Here is a 17,766-nt window from a genome sequence, read left to right as displayed (position 1 = left end):
CGGTTCCGGGGCACGCGGCGCCGGCCCGCGATGAGCTCGGAGCGGGGGAACGTGTCCCGCACGCGGCCCCAGCGCCACCAGAACGCGCGCGCCTTCAAGAACGACAAGTACGACACCAGCGCCCGGTGCAAGGTAGGCGGGGGCGGGCCTGGTGCAAGGCAGGCGGGGACGGGGCCGGGCCGGGGCCAGGCCGGGACACACGGGCCCGTCCCGGCTCCAGAAGCCGCCCCTCTGCAGGCGATGCAGCCCTTGAGGCCGGAGCGCTGGGAAGGGCGTCTTGCCGAAAGCGTGGGCAGGTCCCCGCACGGCCTCTGAAGCCATGCCCTGTCCCTGTGAGGTCTGGTGCCAGGTCCTGATGGGCTTCGGGATCGCAGAGGAAGTCACGAGGCGCTGGATGCCGAGGGACCGTTTCAGGGATGGAGATACCTCTGGCCCGGCTCCGCCCGCACCAGGCACAGTGCTGCTAGGAGAGAATCGTAACAAGACGTTTCAGACAGTTGTCACTGTAGGCAAATGGGTAGTGTGAGACTTGAATCATACTTATGACATGAAAGGACCTTCTTAAGCCAAAGAATTATAAGAGGAAGACTGAAATAAAGCGCATAGATTTGTGCAGTGAGTGCAGCAATTAAATGTTCAATGGCGTGTTATCCATATGACTTCTTGAAAGGCGTTTTCCATATGACTTCTTTTTTTTTTGTTTTCTCAAAGTGTGTGACTATGTGGTCATAACTCAGAAATCTTAATGTTTTGAGAGCTGCGTTTGGACAACTTTCCCCCATCCCACATAAATACTCAGCTTCGGTTTGAGATAACTTTCATGTGTGCTTTAATTTCTTTGTTTAAAAGAAGTTAGATAGAAAGGTGTGTTCAGCTTGTCTTGTCAGCACTTTTGCTACAAAAGTATCATCTTCACGCTGTTGTTCCAGAAGACTGTTTTGTCTTTTTTTGGTACTAAGCAGGGAAAGGGAAACGGTCTACAATATATTCTTGAAATGCACTCTGTGCTTTTAGTTTTGGTAACATAATATGTGGAAGGGGCTGAAGAACATGGAGGATGAACAATCTAGGAGAGTTTATCTGGTGCTATTGCTGTCATATCAATATCCCTTTAACTGACCCTGCCTGGGTTGTTAAAAAGAGCTAGGAGGAGGGAAACAAAGCAGTAAGTTAAAGCCCTGATGCCAAAGAGGGAGATTTGGGTTTTTTGTGAGTTTGTTTTGGTTGGTTTTTGAGATAGTTTTTTTTAGGACCAGTTCTGCAAGTTGAACTTGCAGGCTGCTTTCCTGGGATTCTAAGCAGTGACAGTATTATTTATTGTATGAGTCAGTGCATGACCTCTGATAGGAGAGTATTTTCTGTCTGGTACAAACACACACACACACACAGAAATGTTGTAGAGAGCCGGTCTATCAAAAAAGTTTTCCAAGAGAAACTGAATTCTGGTATCTGTTTTGTAACTGAAGTAATCACTTTAATACACACATGACTGTTTTTCTTCCCTTTGAAAATAATTGATATCCTATAGAACTGGCTACACAATGTCATGCACTCAAGAAAATATTTTTTTTTTAATGTGGCCAAGGTTAGATGTGGACATCTACTTGTCTTTTTTTTTTCTTTCCATTTAAAGCAAATTATTTATTTTCTCTCTGTTCGTGCTGGTTCATGGAGAGGGCTGAGTGTGTGGAAGTAGCATCCTGAAGAATGTGCATCATATTCTGGGGTTAGGTAATGTTTGGTAAGGGGAAAGGATACGTTTATTTTTCTTAGGGCATCCTGTCATGTGCAAATTCAAGTCCTAAGGTACTGCTGTGTTTTAGGAATTATATTCCCCAGTTTAGTGTTGTAACTGAAACACTCTAAACCATGCACCACCCACTCACCTCTCCCCCTACCTATCTCCCTGCATAGCCCTGGAGAAGAGAATTGGAGGCACAAAAGGCAGGGATCACAGGTTCAGATAAGGACAATTTACTGGAAACAGCAAATGAAATAAGAAAACAGTCACAAGACATTTCAGACAGTTGTCACTGTAGGCAAGTGTAGAAGAGATGATTCACACACAGGCATTCACTATGTGGGACCCCTTGCAGTACCAGACCACACCATGCTATGTGCCCCCTGCAAAATAATGTGAGGTGCTATGGAATAACCTTAGTGTCCTAGAAAAATTAACCCTGACTTGGCCAGAACCAGGACAGGGATACACAGGGGTCAGTATAATCATGCTAGCCCCATTTTGCTGTTTTAAAGAAGTTAGACTAGCAAAGATTAAGTGGTGATTAATGTCATAGTTTAGATATGGACTATGCTGAATGATGACGGTTTTGCATCTCTGTCTTTTGCAGTCCAGGATGATCAGATATGTCATGGATATTCAAGGTGTGATGAGGAAAAAGGAAGAAATCATAGAAAGTCTGTCATAGGGACTGATAAAGGAGTGGAGCATACTTCTTTCTATTCAGTCGATCAAAAGAATGCTTAAAGCTTCTCAAAGAAAATGGATCTCCTGAAAATCACTGTTAAACATAATGTGGGGGGGGGGGGTTGTGCTTAGCCTGTCTTCTGTTGTACAGGCTTCTTCTGTCTTCTGTCCAATGCAATGCTATCTTGAAAGGCTGCAAAATGCTTATCAGCTTAAAATTTGGATCCTGCTGCAATTGTACACTGCATTAGCAATGTTGAATATTTACTAGAATACCTTCAGGTTGTACAGTGGGTGGAGTTGTAGTTAATTATGGTGTTATTGCTATTTCTTTCAGTGAAGCAGGATCTGTAGAGGAAATTGATCTAATAGGATTTTGACTTTTCTCTGCTGGCAGTCATTATCCAGTTGTTTTGTTTTGGTGTTTTGAAATGTTTTGTGCTTTTTGTCCGACACTGACTGTGTCATCCATTTTCTAATCTTAGAGGCCACAGACCTGATTACTTGAGAACATGCTAGAAGATCCACCTGTCTTTCCTCTAATGATGAGTCTTTACTGCAGCATTACTACAGAATTGCTCTTGAGGCTTGTTGAGGTGAAACATCCTTGCAACAAAGTGCACTGCCTCTCTACTGTATTTGGGAAACAGCTACAACAGTGCTGGAAAAGTGTGCATCTTAGGATGACCTGAAGAAGGAATAGCCAGGACAGGGTAAGACACTGTCTTGTTAGTTACTGGATCTTGGAATTTGTTTATTGGCGTTTGCATTACATGGTATATTCCAGAATAGCTCTTTGCAGCACCAAGCTGAGGAATATACATTATGTTATATGAATATACGTTTTATGTAAAGTATATTACAAAAGTCATAATGAAAACTGCAGTAGTTCTAGAAATGAAAGCAAATATCATTTAATGAGAACATTTAGAATTCCATTGTAGTAAGATGGTAAACCACAAAGTGATTCCTATTTACACTCAAACGACTGATTTGTTTCTCCATTTCATTCTTTTAATTAAGATGATAATTCATATTTCCCTAAATTTCAGGGTTTATTACCTTTGAACCTCAGCTTTACCACAGTATTAATGTCAGTTACTTTTTCAGCCAGGTGCATGGATAAATCACTTGTTTTAGTTGAAACACTGGTTTAGACTGTGGGAAAGGACTAGGTAGAGAACAGCTGAATGTAGAGCTTAAATGCTGAGTCAGTAATCTTATTTTGAAACACAGAAGGGAGATAGAGATAAACCAGTGGCTGACTGGAGTTGTTAGATAACCATATTGCAGTTTTTTAGATAATGTTCTTGCTGCAGCATAGAGTAGCTTGGCATGCTGAAGTCTACTGTCTGGCCACTCCTTTTACTCTGGGTTCAGAAGTACATTCCGTCTTGGGTTGTAGCCTTTCATGTAGGGAGAATAGGAGCAAATATAATATCTGTTTTGGACTCTAACCCAACTCTGGAGGTGGGGCTGAGAGTGAGAGACAGAATGTGTGGGTAGGTGCTGGAGGTGTGTCTGGTGTGTATGTATGTGTCTTTGTGTATTTTCCATTCTTTCTGGGGGAGATGATGAGAGTCCTTCCAGTGCTCTCTTAAATGCTATATGCGTATGTTCCTTAAGTTTTGAAATACTTGATGAGAAAACATCTGTAGAAAAAGGATTTTCAAGTAATGCTGATACAATATGGGAGCAACTGAAGCTCTGTGGGGGACAATTTTAGCCTGTGTAATGTGTACTGGAACCATGAAAACTGGCATCTGGTGGCTCAGTTTCACATTTGTCTGTCTGCAGTGACCTACTTTAACTGCTTAGTAGTCATGCGCTGGAGGTCCTGTGGAGTTTTGTTGTGTTTTTTTTTTTTTTTTATAAGTTCATTTGTTCAGAAATCCTGCATTCACCCTTGTGCTGCATTCAGCCTTGCTGGTTGAAGCAGTGCCACCTGTCTTTCTTACAAAGAAGTTTATGGGTGGCATTAACATTACACTCAGTTACAGCAGAATGGACCACTGATATGTGCTCAGTAGAAGGAATCTGCTTTCAGTAGAGGAAATCAAAATACCCATAGGTTCACACATAATTAGAAGCTTACAAACAGATGGTGAAGCTTCTTTGAAGCCCTGTCATTACATCCTACCTGGGAGCGCTTTAATGCTAGTTTTAGCTAGGGATTATTTTGTGTTAGTAGGTGTAGGTGCATTCGTTTACTTTAATACGTTCTGAACTGCTTTTGGCAGGTTGTTAGGTGATTTAATGTTAGGTTATGTGATCGGAGGATGTTGATTCGTTAATATACAACTGAATGTGCTTATAGTGTGCACATGGAGCATTTTGTGGCATCATACCTTAAGGCTGCTCAGGTATGTCTGTATTGCATGACTGTAATTTCCCTGGGGAATGCATAGATGTACCACAAGCACTGGATGAGTTGCACTTTTCCTTGGAGCAAACTGTGCTAAAGAAAAGAGAGAGCTATTGACTAAAACAAGGAAATAAGCATAAAGAAAACCCCAGAGAAACTGCTGCAACATAAACATAATCTAACATGTTGGAGTAGTTTTCACACCAATAAATTAATTTTACACCAAGAAATTAATTTCAAGTGCTACCTCCTATTTGTGTGTGAGGCCTGACTACCTGCATAAAAGCTGGGTAGAAAAGTTTGAAAAGAATAATGAAATTTACTAGCTTTTTTCAGGGTTTTGTGTGGTCTGTTGGGTTTTTTAATACCCTCAAGGAAAAGCAAGCTATTAAATGGGCAAAAGGAAAAAAATGTGTGTTTGTGAAAGTTGAAACAATATACAAAATATATTTTAAAAGTAAATATTAATAGGAAAAGTAAGCACCAGAGGAGTTTATTTGACTTCCCCATTCTGACCGGGAACTGAGAAACAAGAAAATTTGTCTTCAGGTTTATTATGAGAACTTCTCTCACATGCTTTTTTAACATTTTCAAAAATCTGAAAAAACAGACTATTCAAATTTTTAATTAGGGACATCTTTCTTTACTTCTTCAAGTCAGCATTGCTTTTGAAAGTGGTGTGTTATGGGTTGTTTTGGTCAGGGGAGATGCTGAATGAAGTGTAAAAAACCACAGTAAATTAACAATTTATTTTAGTAATGGTTGCACATAAATACCAGGCCTTTTTTTCTGAGCAAAATAAATCTAAAAGACAAACACAAGTTAAACTCTCTAACTGCTTTCTTTACATCAATCCATCATTCTCTATTGACTTTCTAAACCAACTGCCTGGTGGAGTTGTAAAGTCTTAGTGGCTCTTGTATTCAGATGTACTGAGCCAATGATTAATTACAACGCCTCATACTTGAGGCATCAAAATTGAGTAAAAAATACAGGAAATTGCTGAAGAAGGGGAAGATGCTCTATGTGTGCCCCTCAGAAGGAGGAAGTTAGAACTTAAAGCTGTTGTCTTTCTTCCAATTGGTGACCTTCTGAGCAGATGCAACTTGAATAGCTGCGTAAAATTTGTGCTATTACCACGCTGAAGCTTCCAGGCATCTTTATGCCTGGATCAGGATAGTTAAAGTGATTTTTGATGCACATAAATGTGATGACAGAATCATGTAATGGTTTGGGTTGAAAGGGGCCTTAAAGATCATCTAGTTGCAAACCCCCTCTAGTCCTTCTGCTAGCAAGGGTGGTCTACTTAGTGGCCCTCCTTTGAACTTGCTCTGATAAGTCCATGTCTTTCTTATGTTATCTCATCATCCAGATCTGAATGCTTCTGTGGTGTCTCACAAGAGCAGTGTGAAGGGGCAGAATCCCCTCCCTTGCACTACTGGCCAGATTTATGGGCTTCAAGCTGCCAACTCATGTTGAGCTTCTCATCCACCAACACTCACAAAGCCCTTTTCCTCAGAGTACTCCTGTCCATTCTCCACCCACCTTGTATTTGTGCTTGAGATTGCCACAGTCCATGTGCAGGACCTTGCACTTGGCCTTGTTGAACATCATGAGATTTGTACAGGTTCACCTCTCAGACCTGTCTAGGTCCCTCTGTATGGCATCTCTTCCCTCCAGTGTGCTGATCACATCATACAGGTTGGTGTCATTGGCAAACTTGCTGAGGGTACACTCAGTTCGACTGTGCTAATGCCTTCTACATGTCCGGGGAAAACAGGTTTTCTGCCTCCTGTATCCCTCCTGAGAGGACCCACATTTTCCCAAGTCTATCTTTGATTACTGACATACTTAAAGAACCTTTTTTTTCTTATCCTTGACATCCTTTACTAGATTTATTTCTGCCTGTACTTTAGCTTTCCTAACCATCTCCTTGGCTTCTTGGCTCGATTTGTGTGTATTCCTCCCAGCCTACTTTCCCTTGCTTGCACCCTCTGTGAGCTAGCTGTTTAAGTTTCTCTAGGAGCTCTTTGTCCACCCATGCAGGCATCTCAGTTTTCTGTCTTGATTTGCTCTTTGTCGGGATGCATTGCAATTGAACCTGAAGGAGACAACTGTTCAGTATCATCTAGCTCTTTTGAGCCACTCTTCCCTCCACAGTTCTATCCCATGGCATTCTACTAAGGAGATCCTTGAAGATGCCAAAGTCTGTTCTCTTGTGGTACAGGGTAGTGATCTTCTTCCTGAGCTCCTCGCTGCCCCAAGGTCCTTAAAATCCACTGCTTCATGGTCGCTGCAGCCCAGGCTGCCCTCCAGCTTCACATTCACCAGCTCCTCCTCGTTGGTGAGAACAGGGTCCAGCACAGCACCTCTGCTTGTTGGCTCCTCTCTCACTTGGAGAAGGCAGTTGTCATCAGTGTACGTGAGGAACCTCTTGGATTGCCTGTGCCCTGTTGTAGTGTCCCTTCATCTTTGGCATCTTCAGCTTTTGGGATGGTCTGTGTTTCAGTTTGATTGGAAAAAGAAGAAAAAAGAAACTCATCCCTATGTGGTTGTTGTGTATTCTGGAGCCAGATGATGAGAGTGTTGGGGTGGGGAAGAGCTTTATAAAGCTCCATGAACAATGACTGTGTATTTCCTTGTTCCATAGCAGATATTAAGCAGAGTTTTTAATAGGCTGCCTGTTTGATGAACTTTGGATTTGCTTCAGATGAGAGGTTTCTGAAGTAGTTTCTGATCATTCTTCAGGGTGTGCAGTCCTGAACACAGGCTCTTGCGTTCCAGGAGCTTTAGGCTTTGCTGAGCCTGCCCCTGGATCACTCCATGGCACAGCTCCCAACCCCAGCCCCAGCTGTGATGTCAGGATGTGTTAAGGGAATATACATCATTTTCATCCAGGAAGCTAACTGCTTCTTTGGAAGAACAGCCATCTCCCTTCAGCTTAAGCTTATGCAGTCTTTTGACTTTCACTGGATTCTGCCTTAGCAAAACTAAAACCAGCTGGTAACAATAAATGTATCCCTACCTGGAAAAACAAATTACAGTGTATCTTACTGGCCTCCTGCAGTCAATGCAAGTCCGGGGAGTGAGGGGGAGCACTGGGAAGTTCATGCTAGTTTGCACCTTGTGGGCCATGGTGCCTGGAGCCTTGCTTCATGCTGGTCAAGTGCTGAAAACAAGGCTTGTCTTTGAACTGCATGAATTTTGAAAGACTGAACACAGGCACTGCTCACAGCAGTTTGAATTGCAAGATACTAAATTGTGAGATATTAAATTGCCTTTAACAATTATCTACTGGGAACTTAATGATGATTTTCTTCTCTCAGAAATTTTGCACATTAAGTGTTTGTTGGTATTTTTTGGAAAGTATATCCATAATGCAGCAGAACCACAACTTTCTGTATTCAAAATTCAAGCAGTATGCAAAACCTTGTTTGATTATTTTCTTAATATGCCAAGTCTGTATTTGATCATTTAGAAAATAATTTTCTTTTAACTGAAGCAGCCAGAAAGCACCACACATTCAGTTAACCACACCACAGGAAAACTCATATCGAATGAGCAAGTTTAATGAAAAAGGAGACAATGGAACATAAGTCGCAGAGTATAGTTTCACTTGAAAGTAGCGTCTCCTCTGCCATATAAATTTTTTTTAATAGAATAAGATACTGAGTTTTTAAAGCTTGCCTTGTTTTTTTGGTCTTATGTATTGAAGTAGAGCTTTGTGGAGTAGTAAGAAACTCTTGTGAGTCATAAAAGCAGGAAGTTACTTCAGAAGATGCTGTATTCATAGAATATTTTTTTTTCAGTTTATTTGTGAAAGAGTAACATCAATTGAAGTCCAGATTAATGCAGAATTGCTCCTTTTAGGTACGCTAAGAAGTAGATGTGGTTTAAACAATTTTAATAATGCAATGTTGATGTGGTAGCCATTTTTAAACTATCTTAAAAAATACAATTTTTATTATATGAGATTTTTAACCCTGAAATTTCTAGTTTTGAATTTCTCATAAATCTTGAACACCCATATGATAGACAACATTAGTGCTGGCATTCTTAAATAGAGAAGAAATAAAATTGGATTGAGCTTACAACGACATAGCTTGTTATTTAAGGTAAAAGTGTGATTTGGTACCATTTCCCATCTCAGAATAACTTCTCTTGTGCAAATACTACTAGCCAGTTGACATTTTATATTTCTGAGAAAGCTAAACACAAAATGTTGTAGGAGATATTAAGGTAAATTTTTCATTGTCTTGAAAATATACCATGGTTTAAGTTACCATTTAAAAAAACATTATCTTAGATGCAGAAAGCAAAAATATTTTTCATAAAGGAAGGCTAGGATTAGAGAGAGATTGAATAATTTGACTGCAAGTAGTGTGTGGATTCCACTTTGTTGTTATCTGAGGAAAAATCCTGAGACTATTTAAACTATGTAGTATATTGATAGCTTGAGCTATAAGTTAAATGCTACATCTTGTAAGTTGTCTTCTTTGGACAAAAGCTGTGTATTTCAGGGCTTATTTCTTCTTTTATCCATTTTGTAAAATTTCTAGAGATGAAAAGAATTAAATACCTACAGTAATCAATTCTCAGCACTACAATAACAGAAAGAAGTACGAGTATTAAGATAATTAAAATAATCATCATCATCATCATCTATTCTTTAATTTCAAGGTATCCTTTCCGTTGAAGAAAATCTGTAGACAAATGTATATGAAAAGCTTAATGTTAATACCAAGCAAACATGTTTATAGTACTGTATCAATTATAAGATGGGTAAAATGCTTTCTAAGCAAGATTTTACTCTTTACAGCAGGAAGTCATCAATGTATTTTTTTTTACTTATTCAGAAAATAAATGCTAAGCTTCATGATGGAGTGTGTCAGCATTGCAAAGGTATCTTGGAGTGGCGAGTAAAATTCAGAAAGTACAAGCTACTGACAAAACCTAAAAAATGGTGAGTAAATATATTTTTTTGTTAATCGTTGGTCATGTAGTTTGTGAGCTTTTGGAAAATATTCTGGCTTTGGAAACTCAGAAGAAGAAGCTGGTATTATACAATGTTAATTTTCTAATTCTTAAGTCTTTTGTTGCAAACTTCTGAAAAGGAGACACAGAGGAAGAGCAACTGCTTCCCTCTTTGCTGTTAAAACTGGTTGAACTGTGGACCTGTAGGTTTCCAAGACTGTCAGTGTCTTCCTGAACAAAAAGTCTTACTGACCATGTTGTAACACAATTTTCTAAGGTCTTGTTTCACATCTCTATTAGAGGGATCTGCACATCTCTTGACTTCTGTACTTTGCTAATGTTTGCAATACATGCATTTCATTACCTCTTAGCATGTTTTCTCCTTTTCTGTAAGAAACTATAATCCTAAGTAGCAAATGTTGGCATTGTTTGCATAGAGTTCTGTATTGCTTGTTTTTGTGTAACTCCATGGCAAAGATGATAAATACTTTAACCTATCACAAACACATAATTATTTTAGTTTTCTGAAGGAGATGCTCTCTGCTTCCTTCTTATTTGCTCTGTTGCAGAAGTCCTTACCTCCTGCAGTAGCAGACACAGCCAGTGTTTCAGCAATGAAACACAGAACTCAGAGAAACCACAGCTGGGCTGTGCACACAGTACAGCCAGGTTTGTCACAGTAGCTTGTATTTTGGTATTACTAACCAGTTTCACCCTTTCATGTAAAGAATAAATGATTAGGTAGAAGGCTTGCTGAATAAAAAGTAAGAATTCTATGTTCTGTGCACCACAGATGAAGTTGGGTTTTCCACTTTTTTCTCAAATAACTATGTTATTTGTGCATCCTGTTTTGGTTTTTTTTTTCCCAAAGGGAAGAGAGGAGGCAAAAACCCCCTGTAAATTAGGGAAGCATTGAACAGCTTCTTAATTGTTCTAAACAACTGTTTAAAGAACTGTTTAAACAACTGTTTTGAAGAACTGTTCTAAATGTTCTGAAGTGACATTTTAGAACAGCAGCTTATAAAAGAATATGTGATGTTCTCTCTCATATTTTTGAATGAAGAAGTTGTTTCTCAGAGCATTCTGATTTTACAGGTCATGATTTCTATGCCAGCAGCACAATGGCTGGGTGAGCCATTGTTCTGAAAGGACAAGACTAGGAAACTTTTCAACATATGAAGCTTCTGGGTGAAGTGAAAGCATAATAGACATTAAAAATGTGACAATTAAAAAAAAAAAGAATCTTTATATTGCAAAAGATGGGGACGGAGGACTTCCCTGTACCTCAATTAATACCTCAATTATTTTTAGTTTTGTAACATCTTTAAAATTATGAGTCTTAGTATAACCACGAGTATTCCCTACTTTACTTCTGAGTGTTTAATTATTAGAAGTCAAACTATTTTCAAAAAAATATATAGATCTGCCTTGCATTGGTATTGCCTCTGTTTAGTAAGACATGTCTGGGAAGCTTTTTATTTGTAAAGTCCATGTACTTTTTATGCCATATGCTGCTTTTATCCTTAAACTGGAAGTTCTGCAATTTTAAAGTAAAAACTGCCTACTGAAATGAATGGAAATGTTTATTCTGTCAACTTAAATATAAAATTCTTTATTTAATGTTTCTTTCTCAATACTTGTTTTATTAATTCTTCCTGAGGAAAGTAAGGGAGAGGGGTGAATGGCAATGATTTTGATTATGCTACTTGATAAAACATTGAGTGTTTAATTTGAATTCAGCCGAAGATGTGTTGTTCCTCTTTTGTGAGTGTTTGTTCCTCTTTTGTATATTGTATTTGAACACAGAATGTTTAGTAAATGTCCAAACTATTTTTTTAATCATATTTCCTTTCTCTTCACAGTGTGAAATGCCTCCAGAAGACTGTAAAAGATCCTTATCATATTATTTGTCGACCATGTGCTGGTAAACTAGAAATTTGTGCTAAGTGTGGGAAACAAGAAGAAATAGTGATTCCGTAAGTAGCTCATAGAGTACATAGTTTCAGTCCTGTTCTGATAATTCCCCTTGTAATAAGCCTAGTTTGGAAACTGCCAAGAAGCTGTCGTAATTTATGCCATATTCTCAATTATCCCAACATGAATCAGTAGGAGTCATTTTACTCACTTTCTTCAGATGCAACTGCAGGTAAAATGCTTATTGATGTTAGTGAGGCTGAGACAACAAAAGTCCTAGTTGGATAAGACATTTTAGCACCAATGGGTAAATTGTATTTCTTCTTAACAAAGCACTTCAAAATGGGTTTTGGTGTAGAGCATCATAAAATATGCACAAGCCGCTTTACTGTTTGCATTTTGTCTGCCACTTGATGATTCAGTTACTAGTGAACAGAAGAACTAAACAAGGACTGATATTAAGCACAGTTACCACAGTACATTTAGCAGTCTTTCAGCTTTTTTTACTGGTGCTCTCTATTGAGCATGACACATGAAACATTAATTTAGTAGTTTGTGACAACAATCCAGCAGTTGCTTGCTTGGTCAAGCTGTTCAAATATTTACTTTTCTTTCTTTGCAGTCTCCTCTGTACTAAATACTATTTTATGCATACTTTACTGTGTTTTATATCCGTCCTATTTAGTGTGAAGTAACTTTAGGGACTTTTGTTGCCCCTCCTCCTTCTTCCCATCTCCTGCCATCTTCCATCCTACATTGGGATGGAATGCCAGGAAGATATTCTGTCCTCCATCCCATTCTTGTTGAAATTCCAGAAGTGGGTGCTGATAATATCCCTCTTGCTTTCTACAGGATTGATAAAGGACAAGACAGAACTGAGAGTGAGACTTCAAAAGATGGCCAAGAGAGCACTAAATTGAAGGATGAGCTGGATTTTGGTACAAATTTCAGTAGTGCAGACAGTGATGATTCTGATGCGCTTGAAGAACAATTTAAAAGTATGAATTTTGAAAAAACAGAGAGCTAAAAGGCTGTGTTTATGCAAGAGTTTATATGCCATCAAATGTGGTAAATCAGTGCTTGCCCTTAAACTGCTCCAAACCCTGATTAGACATCTAAGGTCCTTGTATGTTAATTTTGGCATTGTGTATGATGATGATGCATGTGGGGATTTGTATTAATACACATTTTTATGTATTAGGAACAGAATTTCTTTGAAAATATTCAGAAAATATTCCATTTTCTATCTGTAAGCATAGTTATTTATTTCATACATATAACAACTTCCTGTTTTTATGGAATAAAGTCTCTTTGTAATTGTTTGAAATTCAGTATTATGTGACCATCAGAAGTGTTATTGCCACCTGGAAACCTGCCTGAAAGTCTAGAGTAAACACAGATAGGAAGACCTAAAGCAGCTGTAGTGGTTTTCTGAAGGCAGAACTTGCAGCATGCTGTCAATGAGTTTCCAAATGGGGTCTTACCCTAGGCCAAAAATTTTGTTCATTTTTTTTTTTCCCCACAAAAAAGAAACAAGTTTATAAATGCCATCACCAGTACAGTGCCTGAACAGTTAAAGCTTATTTACCATGTGTAAGTGTGCATTACAGATTTCTGACCTTTTTGCTACCAATATTTTGTAAAGAAGAAACCTGAAGGCTTTAGAATTTCTCATCACACTTTCATTTCATTTTCAGAATTCAGAGATTCATCTGGATCTGATGTTGTTTTCTCTGATATGAAAAGACTTGCATAGTGGAGTGATGCATATAAAGTTACTCCCTTCCCAGTTTCTATTCCAGTGTTGATTAAGCTGTACAAAGAACTTAACTGAAGTTGCAGTAACTGTCTTTACAGGATTTAGGATGGCTTGATTTCTTTTGTCTTCCTACTCTTTACATTTAACTAACAGTATATATACACATTAACCTAAGACAATATGCTATGCCACATTGCTTTGCTGCTTTGCCTGATTTGCTGTAGTGAGCATGGAAAAATTTGATTCTCAAACTACATTTTTCAAATGCTCTGTGAGGAAGTTCAACTCTGAGGTTGTTGCCCATCCCTGCCTTGGAATGAAGGAAATACTGAAACTTGATTCTTTGGGTGCAGATAAGCACCCGATGTCTTTCCTGTCAAGCTGGAAAACACCAAGTGTTCAGTGGCAGAAAAGGAGTTGTCAGGTGTGTTCAGAAGTGTTGGATCTAAAGGTTATCTAGAGGTTTCACTGACAGATAAGTCCTCCCAGCAGCACAGCAATGACATCTGACTTAGTGTCACATCTGTTGTCCTGCCCATTGACGTCAACAATGGCAGAGTAAACAAGGAATATCCCATGCACACACTGCAGATGACCAGATAGGAGGGTGCATGGAAGGAAGTTAATAAGTAATCTGGATTTAGCTTCAGAAAGGGTCTCTCTGAAGGGAGAACCAAAAGTGAATTTGGCTTTAGAAAGTGCCATACATGTGGGAAATGTTCATCCAGTTGGAAAAATTCATAATGGTCGTGTTCTTTGTTAAAGGTGAGAGGAAATCCTGGAATGATAGGAAAGCATGTGATGGAACTGGCAGAAGCTGTATAATGAGAAAATAAGGGGAAGAATTCTCTTCTCATAGTGGTGACAAAACCTGTCAGTACCAGGAGCGAGCAGAGTGACAGAGATAAACAATGTGTTGCAACACAGTGCAAAAATGTTTGTACAATGGGAAAGTCCTGTGAAGTCTTCATGTCACATTCCTGATGCTCTGTTCAGAGCTGGTACTATAGCTGATGAAACTGTGCTGTGGGTGAGCACAGCTGCAGTGTTGGCTGGCTGGTCTTAGTCCAGCCTGTCTGCAGACAGTTTTGGTTCTGGCAAGCCTTCTGTCTTTGGTTGTAGCTGTGGCTGAAGGATATACTGCTGGAAATAATTTCTGCACACCATTTAACATGGTGGTTGTCATGGTGGTGAGTCAGCTTGTAAAATGGCAGCTTTGCAAGGGAAAAGGAGTTTGCATTTTACTGAAGATTAGGATATATTTGGAACTGCATTAAACTATTATAACTCATGCTATAAGAGTTCTGGGTATCAGGAGTTTGGTTTTGTCTCTTTTTGAGGAACTTATTGAACAGAGGATAATGTGGGAGTGGGCCCCTTTAAATACTGATCTTCAGTATAATCATATAGGAATGAGAATATTTTTTAAAAGGTGATCAAAAGTCATCAAAGATTTTTTATATCTTTGGGGTAGTCATCTAGATGGAATGATTTTTAGTTTTTAAATGAGATTTTGAAACCTTTCTGCCTATTCTTTCACAAATAATAATGAATTTGTTTCTATAAACATGAGAGGAAATGAAAAATACCTCAGTGCCTGCAGGATACTGAGATGCAGTTTAAACAGTGTGACTGATCAGAGGCTCCAGGATTTGTGTGGACCTTGCAGTGCCTCACCAAGTACATTACTGAAGAAGAAAATGATAGATGTTAATTAGTCATCTGAAGAATACTTGATGCATCACTAGTGATGCAGTGATGTCGCTGACAGCCGAGTTCCTGTTACCAGGTTGCCCTTAGGAGTGTCATTTGCCATGACTCAACACTGAAGTAATTAATGAGGTTGTGGACTGCCGGTATGTGTGAGGCAGGCAAGCCAGATGATTCTTACTCCACAAGGGGAAATGCTCATCATAGCTGGAGCTGCCAGAATTCAACATGCTTGACTTGCACACATTTCTGGGAACCAAATTCCTATGTATAAGGACTTCTTGAGACAACCTGGATTTATTGCAGAATGCTGAGAATCTGATGTGGACACAATGCTACATTCTAGAATAATTCCTTAACAATCTTCTTTGTCAAAGTTCACAGGCATCTCTGAGACATCCTATCATCAAATGTTTTGCAGGATCAGGTAATGCAAAAAACATTGCCCCATGATTTTACTTCCAGTTTTGCATGGGCTGAGCTCTTCTATTCTTGTCTTGGCTACTTGTTAATCTGTATTCCTCCAAAATACTGTAATAATACCAGCCTCTGAAGGTTTATGGAACTACCGGTTAATTAAGAAAAGTACAGCTTGCTTTCTCCCTGTAATGGGCATGTACTTGGATGTGGAGATGTAAATCACAGCATTAGCAAGGAAAATAGAAGAAAATATTGCAGGTCATCAAATGTGAGCAACCTTGTAAACCTCTAGCCCTATAATTATGTATGTTTTCTTTGTTTAGGAGTTCTCATAAGTAAATGTATGCTGGTAGAAAATGCAAAACTAAGTGATTATTGGAAGCATCAGCCTGACTTACAGAGTTAATGAGGAAAGCTTTGTAAGTGGCAGGGAGAGATGTTTTTTTTTATCAGATGTTTAGGGAGCTGCTCACGCAAACTGCTGCATTAATTTCCTGCCTACATTTCATCTGAAAACTAATACAATTCAAAACTCTTGGTGAAAAACAATCCATGAACTCTGTATACATACCCATAACATACAGTGAGTTTGTAAAGTAGATTCCTAAAATTTGAAACTGTTGAAGTGAGATCTTTCCGTGGCTTGATAACACATTTGCAGACAAATTATCCGTAACAGACTAAAAATAAAATATTTGGCTTATTTCAAATAGCAAACTTTCCTGCTGGAGCCCCTAAAAATAGTTAAGATGAAGTCACATTAAAATTATCTCTTTTTTTCTTAAGCCAATAAGAAAACATCTATTTGTAATAATGGGGGTAATACTCATAATTCAGTCATCAATAATAATTTGAGGACATGAAAACAAGAGCCAAAGGCTCCTGCAAGGAGAGATTTTATCTGAAGAATCTCTTCTTACATTTGCCTCTGTCATAACTTCAGAAACTTAAATTGAAGGGATCAGACATATTCTTATAAGTGCTTTGAAAACAGCACTTAATAGTTTAATAATTGCTTTTAAACTGCAACAGAGAATACCATGTCTTTATACAAAAAAACAATAAAAGGTTTATGCCTGTTACTGAATGACAGCACTCACTTGAAGTCTCTCTTTTAAGGACATTTTGCATTTTTGGGCCTCAAGATAGTAATATCTCTTCTTCCTCTTGCACTTGACTTGCAGTTTCCCTGATCTTATGTGAGCAAATGTGACACAGTGTGTCAAAACTATCTATGAAAAGTATCCATGGGGTAATTATTACTAAATGTATCAGCAGTGAAACTTGTAACATTTGTTGAATAATATGTAGTTTTAAAGCTACATGTGTAACAGCTAGATGTTTTTTTCCTCCTGACTATTATGTTCCTTTTAGGGTTATTTAGTATACTTTTTCCAGAGCCGCTGCACTGTGGAAGTTTCTAGCTGCATCCGAGCTGTACAGCCTCTGACTGTCAGCAACAATGTATTACTCCAGGTTATTCCCAGTAAGTAGAAGGAACAGGATTGATGCCACAACTGTAAAACAAACTGGTCTACCTTATGGGTCCACCTTGGAGATGGACTGTGTGGGCTTCATCAGACACAAGGGAAGATGGTAGATCAGCTTCTCAGAAAGACCAACCCTGTTGCACCCACACTACCCAAACCATGTCATGCAAACCCAATAAAAAATACACTTATGAGGTGAATGTGAAGTGAAATAAAGCCATGGGTCTTGGGGGGAAAAGATTAAAAAGTGCTACAATATTTTTATAGTATTAGAGAAATGCAGAATAATCCCAAAGCTTCCGTATCCAAGGAAAAATAGGACCCATAAAGAAGACAACTTCTATTCTTTTAAGCAACAGCAGATTTACTATTACCTACATGACAAAGATTTTAAAAGTCTCTCTGGAAATGGCTAATATCTCATTCTCCACAGAAAATAACTCTTCAGTAGCAGCTTACTCTTTCTAACATTAAGTTAGTGATGCAACCTTCCAGAATGAAGCAAGGTTGTACCTGCATTACTCAGAGAAAAGTCATAATGCAATTGTTATGTTATAAAACTGATCTTATGCTTTTAAAAGATCACAAGGAATTTGCCTAGAAAATAGCTAGAAAGACTGAAGCTGTATTGCTATAATCTTTCCATTTTAGGAAATTTAAGCCATCCCAAGGTTTAAGCCATCCCAAAACTATGCAGGGACCAGAA

General features: G+C 38.7%; 1 protein-coding gene across 2 annotated transcripts; it reads left to right on the top strand.

Moving 5' to 3' along the window:
* Nucleotides 1-4: 4 nt before the first annotated feature.
* CZH9orf85 (chromosome Z C9orf85 homolog) lies at nucleotides 5-12,986 on the top strand. 2 transcript variants are annotated; one of them, XM_058823749.1, is made up of 4 exons: nucleotides 5-132; nucleotides 9,650-9,756; nucleotides 11,630-11,743; nucleotides 12,534-12,986. In XM_058823749.1, the coding sequence occupies exons 1-4, from the start codon at nucleotides 31-33 to the stop codon at nucleotides 12,706-12,708; spliced, it is 498 nt and encodes a 165-aa protein (XP_058679732.1). In that variant the 5' UTR covers nucleotides 5-30; the 3' UTR covers nucleotides 12,709-12,986. The 2 variants fall into 2 exon arrangements, with proteins under 2 accessions (XP_058679732.1, XP_058679733.1); XM_058823750.1 differs by lacking the exon at nucleotides 5-132 and adding an exon at nucleotides 3,887-3,930 and having other exon boundaries at nucleotides 9,613-9,756.
* The last annotated feature ends 4,780 nt before the right edge of the window (nucleotides 12,987-17,766 follow it).

The sequence above is a fragment of the Ammospiza caudacuta genome, chromosome Z (assembly GCF_027887145.1).
Source record: "Ammospiza caudacuta isolate bAmmCau1 chromosome Z, bAmmCau1.pri, whole genome shotgun sequence".
NCBI lineage: Eukaryota > Metazoa > Chordata > Aves > Passeriformes > Passerellidae > Ammospiza > Ammospiza caudacuta.
This window is presented reverse-complemented; position numbering and strand designations above follow the sequence as displayed.